Source organism: Triticum aestivum, chromosome 5A (genome assembly GCF_018294505.1).
Source record: "Triticum aestivum cultivar Chinese Spring chromosome 5A, IWGSC CS RefSeq v2.1, whole genome shotgun sequence".
Taxonomy (NCBI): Eukaryota; Viridiplantae; Streptophyta; class Magnoliopsida; order Poales; family Poaceae; genus Triticum; species Triticum aestivum.
This window is the reverse complement of record NC_057806.1, coordinates 388,814,596-388,825,998: the sequence shown is the minus strand read 5'-3', so window position 1 is coordinate 388,825,998 and position 11,403 is coordinate 388,814,596. Positions and strand designations below refer to the sequence as shown.

Genomic DNA, 11,403 nt, shown 5'->3' with positions numbered 1-11,403 from the left:
TTTGCGCGTATACCCCCCAATAATACAATTGCCACTGTTATAAATTTTGTAAACCTCATATTTTAATATATGTGGCTAATATGTCTTAGATGCTCACCTAGTTTGTAACACCTTCTTTTCTTCTAATTAAAGGCGACCTGAGATTACTTTTGCTTTTGCAAAGTACTTTACTACTTAGAATGAAAATATTATTTTATTCCCCGCAAAAAAGAGAAAATATATCATTTATGCAGATGCCACACGACATATTTCTAACACTATAAAAAAAAGGGAGTCCTAAGGGTAAACAATATACTCAATAGTCAAATTTACAAGGGTCCAATTTTATTACTGAGCCCTCGAATGAGAAATAGAATTACCATTCACATCAAATGAAACCCACAAACTCATACACTTATGGTTCACATGAGTGCACATAGTAATAAAAGGTACTCCCGCTATTCGTAAATACTCCTACATGTCGTTTTGGACATCTGGTCAGGTAAATGTCACTTGCATATATTATTAAAAAATTAAATCATTTTCATGAAAAATCTAATTTTAAATGTAGAATTAATTTTTAAAACGTTTTAATTTTCGAAGTTACACAGCTTACTACACTAACTTTGTAGAACAACATGTATAATAACCGAGGTAAAATCGTGGTACATCTAGCAATTCACCATGGGTGTCTCTTCACTTTCTCTCTCCTCATCATCCATCCCTGGGCTGGAGAGCAAAAGCGGCACGCGCATACACACCCCCACCTCCCTCCCTTTCTCTCTCCCCCCACCAGCTAGAGAGAGAGAGAGAGAGAGAGAGAGCGAGAGGCAAGCTGCCCTGCCGACCGCCGCCGCTGCCGACGCGATGGCCCGCCTGTTCCGCGACCCCCGCCGCGACTCCGCCTCCTCCTCCTCCAATGGCTTCGCGCCCCCGGCCGCGTCGCCCGCCGCCTCCGCGCTCCCGTCGCCGTTCTCCGACCTCGGCGTGCAGCTCTCCCCGGCCGAGCTCCGCGAGACCGCCTACGAGGTCCTCGTCGCCGCGTCCCGCACCACCGGCGGCAAGCCCCTCACCTACATCCCCCAGGCGGGCCCCGCCTCCCCGGCCTCGGCCTCCTCGGCGTCCTCCGCCAACAGCTCCTCCTCCTCGCTCCAGCGCTCGCTCACCTCGGCCGCCGCCAGCAAGATGAAGAAGGCGCTCGGGCTCAAGTCCTCGGCCTCGTCCAAGGGGGGCAGCCCGGGGAGCGGCGGCGCCGGGGTCAAGGCGGCCCCGCGGCGGCCGGCGACGGTCGGGGAGCTGATGCGGGCGCAGATGCGCGTGTCGGAGCCCGCCGACGCCAGGATCCGGAGGGGCCTCCTCCGCATCGCCGCGGGTCAGGTAGGATCTCTCAGTTGGTTGCGGTTGTTAGCGCGTCAATCCGTGGGATTCGAGCTGAAATGCAGCTTAAAGTTTGCTCATTTGATCGCCATTTTCGTGCTTGCTTGAATTCCGTGTCGGCAGATTGTGGTAGATCTGGGGTGGGTTCAGCGTGCCGCGGCAAAAGCATAGAAAATTTGATCTTCGCTTTGGTTCTACTAGTTTAGTTAGTGTTCTTCGCAGTTAGTTGGAGGGCTCGATAAAGTTCAAATTTACCTGAAAACATGCTTATTTTCTCACTTTCTATTTTTGGTTTTCCGTATCTCAAGTTGAGTTGAAATACAACTGGCGAGTGTGCGAGCCTTTTCTCGAGGGGTGTGAAAATAGTTTTCTTTCCTTTTTTTTAGCTTGAATCTCATAATTGTCGGCTGAAATGGAATAATTCACTTTCCCGTGCATCATTTGATCGTACCATTGATTATATAATAGGATTTTTAATTATATAATTAGTGGGAACCAGAAACCGTGGTAAGTTGCATGATTCTTATCTTGATACCGGGTTTTGCTTCAGTGACGAAGTGCTGTGGAAGTAAGGGGAGGAAATGGGAAAATATACCACAAAAGTGGAGAAATCAATGACATGGATGCTAATCCAGTCCACCATGCAAAGAGCAGTGTATATTAATTGCATCAATGAGGATAAGAAGTTGATGATATACAATAGAACTTCTAACAACTTGCTGAACTATCATTTGCTTTTAGAAGATCGAGGGAAAAAATGTTTGGGGTGAGCTATTACTTATGTCAGTTCCAACAAGTTATTAACTTGACATGCCACTGCAAAATTGCATTTTGCTCTTGCGCCAACAAGAAACAAATAAGCCTCCTCTTTCGCCGTTCTTGCAAGGAATGGAGACAGTATAATGACTCATGACAATGAATTTGACTGCATCCATGAGCATTTCTGTGAGTGCAGAGGTGTGCGTTAGGACTTGTGGAGTAGGTTAAAGAAAATGAAGTGTCATTGGATTGGCTGAATAAGAGGGTGTAATTATGACTGGGTTTTCTTGATACAAACTACACCTTGAGCTTCCTTGGCAACTTGAATTGTATTGGCATTCTGGCAATGCATTAGCAGTGTAGCTTTAGCTGTAGAACTTTGGTTTAATGGATGCATTTCTAGCAATGCTTCTGACATTTTTTTGCTTGGTTGATTCATGAACATGTGAACCGTTGCACACACTAACATCTTCTTTAGTGCTCACATCCATCTCGGTGAACTTCTTTGGAATGCTTGTTTTGGACTTCAGGTTGATGTCAACATGCTAAACATGAACTTTATGTCTATATATGTATGTATACAACCTAATAGTATGTCATCTGCTGCTTCACATTCCTGTAGAGAATAAATTCAGATAAGATTTTTTAGCTAAGATAGTGGAGTCTCTATTGTTTTGATGGTCCTACTAAATCCATGTAAACATTGATGAAATTAATGTCCATTTCTGTAGTCATGTAGAACTTGTGTATACTTACTTTGAACTCCAATTTTCTTGGCAGCTTGGCAGGCGCGCGGAAGCTATGGTTTTACCCTTGGAATTCCTGCAGCAGTTCAAGGCATCAGATTTCCCTGATCTTCAAGAACACGACGCATGGCAGGGCAGGAACTTAAAGCTTATTGAGGCTGGTTTGCTTGTTCACCCGTTTGTTCCGCTGAACAAATCAGACAGTTCTGCACAACGGCTGAAGCAAATCATACGTGGAGCATATGATAGGCCACTTGAAACTGGGAAAAACTCAGAGTCAATGCAGGTCTTACGCACTGCTGTCACGTCCCTTGCTGGAAGGTCCCATGATGGAACTTCTGATGGATGCCACTGGGCAGATGGTTTCCCCTTGAATCTCCATCTTTACCAAATGTTGGTAGAAGCTTGCTTTGATAGTGATGATAGCACTGTGGTTGACGAGATTGATGAGGTGATTGAGCTCTTGAAGAAGACTTGGGTTATTCTTGGAATTAACCAGATGCTTCATAATCTTTGCTTCGCTTGGGCACTGTTCAATCATTTTGTTATGTCAGGCCAAGTTGATATCGAGCTGCTTTCTGCTGCTGAGAATCAGTTGGTTGAAGTTGCAAAGGATGCCAAAACCACCAAGGATCCAAATTACTGTAAAGTATTGAGTTCAACATTAAGCTCGATAATGGGCTGGACAGAAAAAAGACTTCTGGCGTACCATGAAACATTTAATACAAGTAACATCGAGTCCATGCAAGGTATTGTCTCAATTGGAGTGACAGCTGCAAAGGTGCTTGTTGAAGATATATCCCATGAATACCGCCGTAGGAGGAAAGAAGAGACTGATGTAGCTCGAAGTAGGATAGAAACATATGTAAGGTCTTCACTCCGTACAGCTTTTGCTCAAGTAAGTCCCCTTCCGCTGAAAACTATGCCTTTACCTCGTTTGCTGAAAATGTCCAGTTGCTTCATTAATTATTTTGATTATGTCAACCGCGTCACTGTTCATGCTAGTGCTATTTTGGCAACAAAACTTTTAGAAGTACATTCCTGGTACCTAATCCCCAAGAAATTATTTTGCTGAAACCCAAACAGTACATTTAATAATCTTTTCTTACTAGACAATTTGAGCTGCAAATCTTACAGAAATGTATGTGACACACCTTTCACCTGTACAGAGAATGGAAGAAGCAGATTCAAAGCGATCATCAAGGAACCCTACCCCAGTTATGTCTATCCTTGCAAAGGACATTGGTGACCTAGCAATTAAGGAGAAAAATCTGTACAGTCCAATATTGAAGACATGGCATCCCCTCGCTTCAGGTGTTGCTGTTGCAACGCTTCATTCATGTTATGGAAGTGAGCTGAAGCAGTTCATAGCTGGGCTTACAGAGTTAACCCCGGAGACAGTTCAAGTGCTCAAGTCTGCAGACAAATTAGAAAAGGATCTCGTTAATATTGCTGTCGAAGATTCTGTGGATAGTGATGATGGAGGCAAGTCATTAATCAGAGAGATGCCACCATATGAAGCTGAAAATGCAATTGCTAATCTTGTGAAACTGTGGATAAAAGAAAGGGTGGATAGACTCAAGGGATGGGTTGACCGGAATCTGAAGCAAGAGGTGCTGTTATTTTGCTTTACTGCCATGTCTTATTTTCCCAGTATAAATAGAAACCTTCATAGTTTAGTACTTGATGTTGCATGATGTTATGGCTTGCAAGATTAAGTTACTCTATATCTGCATATGGCTAGTGTTCATGTGGCTAGTTTTCAGTTCGCTGTCAAAAATAAAATAAAATCATGCCACCATATTAGTTTTGTTCCGTCTAGTTGGCACAATAAGAGCTGTGTGTACAAACCCAAGCAATATATTGACTCATGCGTCTTGAGTCTGAACGATCCCTATGTGAGGATTATGCCAACACAATTTGTTGCTCTATAGAAACAATTTTCACAGTAGCAGTTCTGTTAGGTTTAGCTTAAAACATGTGCCTAGTCTAAGTTTTCTGTTCCACTAAGCCTGGCAATATCTTCTATGCAGACATGGAGTCCAGGTGCCAACAGAGATAACTTTGCTCCCTCGTCTGTGGAGATGCTTCGGATTATTGGGGAAACACTGGATGCATTTTTCGAATTGCCCATACCAATGCATCCAGCTCTTCTTCCTGATCTGACAGCAGGTCTGGATAGAAGCTTACAGCTTTATGTGTCTAAAGCAAAATCTGGCTGTGGTAAGTACTACGTACACAAAAGATGGAATCGTTTTCTGTAACTTGGTGTTTGGATGCTGAGTAAAATTTCCCTCTGATTTAATTACAGGGTCAAGGAGTTCTTTTATGCCCGAACTGCCTCCACTAACACGATGTGAGGTTGGCTCTAAACTACTATTCAAGAAAAAGGAGAAGCCACAGAATCCACAGCATCGAGGACCACAGAATGGAGCAACCAATGGAACTGACCCCTTGGGCCTTCCTCAACTTTGTGTGCGCCTGAATACACTTCAGTACATCCGAAGCGAGCTGGAGAACCTAGAGAAGAAGATTAAAACATGCTTGCGGAACGTCGAGTCAGCTCAGGCAGATATTACTAATGGATTGGAGTTCAAGTTTGAACTTTGTCAGGCGGCCTGTCAAGAAGGTATACAACACTTGTGTGAGACGACTGCTTACAAGGTCACCTTTTTCGACTTGGGCCATATTCTGTGGGACACCCTCTACATCGCTGATATTGCATCGAGCAGGGTGGACTTATTGTTGAGAGAGCTTGATCCTATCCTGGAGACAATATCAGGTACGGTGCACATCAAGGTGCGGAACCGTGCCATAACGGCATTGATGAAAGCCACATTCGACGGCTTCTTGCTGGTTATCCTTGCTGGTGGGCCTCTGCGTGCTTTTACCCGGCAGGACTCTCAGATAATAGAGGGCGACTTCAGGTCCCTCAGAGACCTGTTTCTGGCCGACGGAGATGGTTTGCCGGAGGAGCTGGTCGACAAGGCGTCCTCCCAGGTAAAGAATGTCCTGCCCCTCCTACGAACAGACTCGGAAGGCCTCATCGAGCGGTTCAAACGACTGATTGCCGATTCGGATCAAAGCCGAACTGCCTCCAGGGGCAAGTTGCCGATGCCAACGACTACAGGCCACTGGAGTCCAAATGATGCGAACACGGTCCTGCGGGTCCTGTGCTACCGGCACGAGGAGGCGGCTACAAGGTTCCTCAAGAAAACCTATGGCCTTCCCAAGAAGCTTTGACGCATGGGATGACAGCTCATGACACACAGGTTGTACATTTCCAGCCGCCGCCGCTATCTATCACAACAGATATTTGCTCGGGATAATGTATTCGGTATGGCACGACCCTGCGAGTAACACCATTGTAAAGGTTCCACAGAGGGGAGGGGGTTTTGTTTTTCTTTTCTCACCCTTTTTTGGAGGGTGGGGGTATTTGTTGATTATTATTTGTATACATGTTTCTCTGACCCAGTTCTTTTGCTGATGTTAGCCTTTGTGCGCCCGTGTTTGTAACAGATATATCTCGATTCCGTTTTACTAGTTTGCAACAGGTATATCCATTCATCTTTGTGAATAAGTTATGTGTTTTGTGTTGGCATGGCCCCGTTCGTTTGGCGCTCGTTTTAGCTTGCTGTATGCAATGCACTGCGTTTTGGCATTTCATTGGTTCTTGGCTCCTCGCTCTCCTGTTTGTAAAACTCTGTGTTGTAGATGTTCTTGGTTAAGGAGAACCAACATGTGGTTGGTTGATCAGTAGGGCAGTACTATCAGGGTTCAAACCCTAGGTTTTTACGCTTTGGTGCCTCATAATGGTGGAATATTCATTCAGTGGGAGGTGATGTTCTTGTCGATAGCGAGGTGTCCATGATGACTTTGTCAACCTCAAGACTTGTTGGCTTAGTTTTTTGGATGTGTTTATAGGGATTAGGTGTTGTAACCGCAATAATTTAAAGTTTTCATATAAGCACAAGGGGTAACAATCTTGCAAATTTATATGCATTGTAACCGCAGGGCGCAGGCTATAACTTTAAAGGGCAGCCCCAGTGCATGTAGCTCCCGCTTGCGTAGGCTATAACTTTGAGCAACTAAATTTGGATTGACCCGCTTGTTTCGGTGGGCTGACGGTGACCGGCTCCCCTAGCCCAATTTTTTTTGTGAAGCAGACCTAGAAGTCATCGACCTTGAAATTATGGGCCGGATCAGTGTCCCAATGAGTAACGTTCGTCCATTCCCATCATGGCATGTCATTCAAACGGTGAAGCTCATAGTTTAGCTAAGCATGCACTCTCTCTCGGTGCGAGGCGCCACATGTAGTTGGCTAAGCCTCATAATCCGAATTGTATCCCACTCCATATGGATTATGATCAATAAAGCTTAGCTTTGTCTAAAAAAAAGATTTGCCATGAATGTTTATTAGGAAGATACTAACATGTCTGTGTAAAATTTTGGTCAGAAACGCTGCATGTTTCTAGCGCACAATTTGTTTTCGAGTGGAAGTATTAGAAAAATGTGTTTGGTTGGATGTCTGGGCCTGAGAAAAACGTAGACTCAACAAAACATGTATTCAAAATAAGAAAACACGGTTTGGATGTCTGGACCAGGCAGTTTGCCAACTCGCTCCCCGCAGCTTCCAGCAAGGATCCAGCCGTTCGTTTGAGTTGACGCAGTGACTCCGGGTCCACGGGTCCACGACGCCGCCATCGCCAGACCCGCCGCCCCGCCATGGACCGCGACGCGCTCCGCATGGTCTGCTCGCCCCAGTTCTGGCGCATGGGCGTCCTGTGGACCCTCTCCCTCCTCTACTCCTACCTCCTCCTCTTCCTCCGTGGCCGGACCGCCGCCCCTCGCCGCCGGGAAGACGTAGGTCGCGGCGGCCGTCCCATCTGCGTGGTCACCGGGGTAATCTGGAACTGCCCTACCAGTCACGCCCGCCTATTTTATCGTATTTTACTGTACTGTTTTCCATGGTGCGCGGCCTTCTCACGGTGCTCCGTCCATGGCGCGTGCTCGCAGGCGACGTCGGGGCTCGGCCGGGCGGCTGCGGCGGCGCTGGCACGGGAGGGATACCATGTCGTGCTCGGTGAGTCGCGCGTGTCTTGTCGTGCTCGTGCGGGCATTTCGTCGAGCACTTGGCGCGCCTGGTCTCGTGCAAAATAGAGTGCCCTTTGTTGAACGCTATATATCTGACATTCGATGAATCTGCAAACGCGGATGTCATGTTTCATGTCATTATTCACCACCTGCTATACAGATAAATTGATTCTCTGCTGCATCTTGAATTCTCGATTAGGTTCATGTTCATTCTTTATTTTGTCCTTGCTGTGGGACTTGTATTCAGCGGACTAAAATGATACATGTTCTATTTTGCCTCAGCTGGGCGTTCTGCGCAATTGCTGAGTGAGGTATTGTTTGCCGCTTCGGTTGGGTGTCTGTTTGCTTCTGTTTGCCATTATCATCACTGCTGCACTCTATGTAAAACCAGACTGCTAAAGAAATTCATAGGCAACAGCCGGATGCCTGTCTTGAAGCCTTTCAAGTGGACTTGTCATCCCACAGGTCAATTAAGAAGTTTGAAGCTTCGCTCAATCAGTGGATTCGGGATTCGAATCTGGAGCCTTCCATTCAGCTTTTGATTAATAATGCTGGGATGCTTGCAAAATCACACAGAGTTACTGAGGATGGGATTGATGAGTACGTGCTTTCCTTGGAATTATTCTTGTGAAAGAATTATGTGGCTTCAAACCACATGTTCTCTTAATATCAGCATTATGCTTTCTTTTATCTAGCCAATTCTCTAAGTGAACCTTAATGTATGTGACTTTCAGAGTGATGCAGACAAACTACATTGGTCCATTTATCCTGACCAGCATTCTTTTACCACTGCTGAAGAACAGCCTGGTACCTTCCCGGGTGGTTAATCTAACATCTTTCACACACAGATGTGGTAAGTTTGAAGTTTTTCCTATTGTATATAGTACACCAACTGTACGAACTTTTTCTCAACCTATTTTGAACTATTGTTGCGGACATTGCCACATTATGTAAATTTTTGTATTTCATATATTAGTTTGCATCTATCTGACATAGAACTGGACATTGGTCAGGTGTCTAGGTGCGTGAGTGCATGCCAAGCCCACCTATCTGTTTATTTTGTTTGCATCTATCTGTTGAATTATGTTGCCACTCCCTATGGATTTCTTGGTTGTAGTAGCTCCATTGCCAAAATGTAGTGGACCACATATTTCCCTGTTGCGTCTATTTTGAATCTGGTATACTATGTGTACTATTTGCTCTTGCAGCTGGTCACATCGTACCACCATTCTAACAGTTTCCCTCTCCCCGTACACATTCTCTTTGATTAACACGTGCAATTATTATATCTCCAGTGTCAGAAATTGATGTGTCCGAGGAGGCACTGCAAGGAGTGAAGTTTGGTCAGCATTCAGTTGGGGGAAGTTACCCCTTAGCTAGTACTTACGAGTATACCAAATGTACGCCTCTTGCTTTAGTATTCACTTCATGCAGCTCTTATCTACAGAATCTATCTGTCTCATTTTTTCCCATTGCAGTTTGTTTACTTATGTTCTCATATGAACTTCATCGACAACTTCACATCTCTTCTGGTATCTCTGTCATGTATGTGCCATTTAGTCCTGTCGTGTGTTTTCCCCTTCCATTTATTCTTCATGCAGTCGTATTTGATTCACATGATGAGATGTGTAGCAGCGCTTTTTGCCCATTGCCCACCAAGTAAACCTCTACTAAAACATGTCTGACCCAAATGTCAAAGTCCTTGCAAAATTATGTTCTTCTGTAGTTCTGTTGTCTTTTCCTTTTTACCGAAACTCGTTAATTATCTTTGGTACAAGGATGGATTTCGAAGGCTCATCTCTCTGTCGTGCTATGCTACCTTAAGCCCTTTTAGTTGTTTTATCATTTGAGTTTGTTTATTCTCGTGTTTAAAGTCTTAAATTTCATGCTTATAGGGCTGCGGATCCAGGTGTGGTAGAAACACGCATCATGCGGGAGCTCCCTCCATGCCTTTCTCGGTTCGCGTTCTTTATTCTGCGCACCCTGAATCTCCTACAGCAGCCAGATACGGGGATTGATGCTGTCCTTGACGCAGCCTTGGCGCCGCGGGTAACCTTCCTGTCAAAACCCTCTCAAAGCTTCTGCCATTTCGCAATGAAAAAAAAGATGCATCAACGTCTAGTACCATCTCTGAGTTTTAGTTGTTATATCGCAGGAAGCATCTGGGAAGTATTTTTTTGGAGGGAAGGGAAGAACCATCAGGTCTTCCGTGCTGTCCTATGACATCGAGATAGCCAAGAAGCTGTGGGCAGCATCTTCAGCGTTGCTCCGGGAACTGCGGCTTAGAGACTGTGAATCGAGGACTGGTTGAACCAGCTTGTAAATTTGACATCGTTAGAGCATCTCTAGCAGTCCCTTCAGGAACATCTGATAAAATTGGAACGATACAGAGAGCATCTCTAGCAGATCCCCTAAAAGTCATATTTGAGGGATTTTTTGGGGTTTTGGGGAATTAAGCCTTATCTAACAAATCCTATATTTCCTAAAAAATATATAAGGAATTAAGACACTTCCTGGAAACGGATTCAATACCGAGAGTGATTTCTCTCCACGATACCAAGCTCCAGACCAACATTTTCCTCTTGAAATCGCTCGCCCCGTGAAACATACATACCGGCTTGCTCAACATACATACCGGCTTGCTCACAGTGAAAAAGAAACAACGACAAAGGAGTGACCTCTAGGAGCTCGACCACGACGGTTCTTCCTCTCCCCGCTCGCCATCATCTCCGCTAATCGTTTCCTGCTCGGTGCTCGCCACCGCTGCCCCTCCTCTCCCGCTCGCAACTGTTGCCCCTGCCTGAATCCCAATTCTTTTTGTCGATACCCAATTCATCAACAGAACATCCAGACGTGAAATTGGTATTGCCTCCTTTGTTGAATTTCATGTGCAAGCAAACAATAGATTTGGTATTGTAGCATATTTCCGAAACAACACTGATTTGGTATTAGACCCAATGTAGTTCAGAGGCTCTCAATACATACATACAAACGGAGCGTGAATGTCATTGCATATCTGAGTGTTTTGGCCCTTAGCTGTTCACGGTACCAGCCTTGAATCAATCGACACATTGTAGCTTTTGATGCGGTAGTGATTGACACTGATTTGTACCAAGCACCTGCCCTTGTGCTCTTGCTCATATTGGGTGCTTCTTCATATTAATATTGTTTAAAATTGACTTAATTTTTTCAAACTCCAAAGTAAAAATTAGATACTAAATTCATTGGGATATCCTCCTATGTGGGCTATGAGGAGATGATCATTTGAAGACTTTTAGGCAGCCCAAAGAGGTGCAAAAGCCCACTACCTATTAGGATTATGACTAGGGTCATTTTCTGAAGGAAATATGTCCTAGAGGCAATAATAAAGTTGTTATTTTATATTTCCTTATTCATGATAAAGGTTTATTATTAATGCTAGAATTGTATTGATCGGAAACTTAAATAC

The 11,403-nt window shown here is 44.8% G+C and overlaps 2 protein-coding genes across 3 annotated transcripts; both read left to right on the top strand.

Annotated features, from left to right (window-relative positions):
- Positions 1-750: 750 nt before the first annotated feature.
- Positions 751-6,459, top strand: LOC123103532 (protein unc-13 homolog). Its single transcript, XM_044525148.1, has 5 exons — positions 751-1,356; positions 2,896-3,759; positions 4,031-4,474; positions 4,895-5,084; positions 5,173-6,459. Exons 1-5 carry the CDS (start codon positions 847-849, stop codon positions 6,102-6,104), a joined length of 2,940 nt encoding a protein of 979 aa, XP_044381083.1. The 5' UTR covers positions 751-846; the 3' UTR covers positions 6,105-6,459.
- Positions 6,460-7,470: 1,011 nt separating this feature from the next.
- LOC123103534 (retinol dehydrogenase 13) lies at positions 7,471-10,362 on the top strand. Of its 2 annotated transcripts, XM_044525150.1 has the most exons (9): positions 7,471-7,763; positions 7,878-7,944; positions 8,238-8,266; positions 8,347-8,555; positions 8,690-8,808; positions 9,251-9,355; positions 9,434-9,500; positions 9,851-10,004; positions 10,111-10,362. In XM_044525150.1, the coding sequence occupies exons 1-9, from the start codon at positions 7,587-7,589 to the stop codon at positions 10,264-10,266; spliced, it is 1,083 nt and encodes a 360-aa protein (XP_044381085.1). In that variant the 5' UTR covers positions 7,471-7,586; the 3' UTR covers positions 10,267-10,362. The 2 variants fall into 2 exon arrangements, with proteins under 2 accessions (XP_044381085.1, XP_044381084.1); XM_044525149.1 differs by having other exon boundaries at positions 9,251-9,500.
- Positions 10,363-11,403: the final 1,041 nt, after the last annotated feature.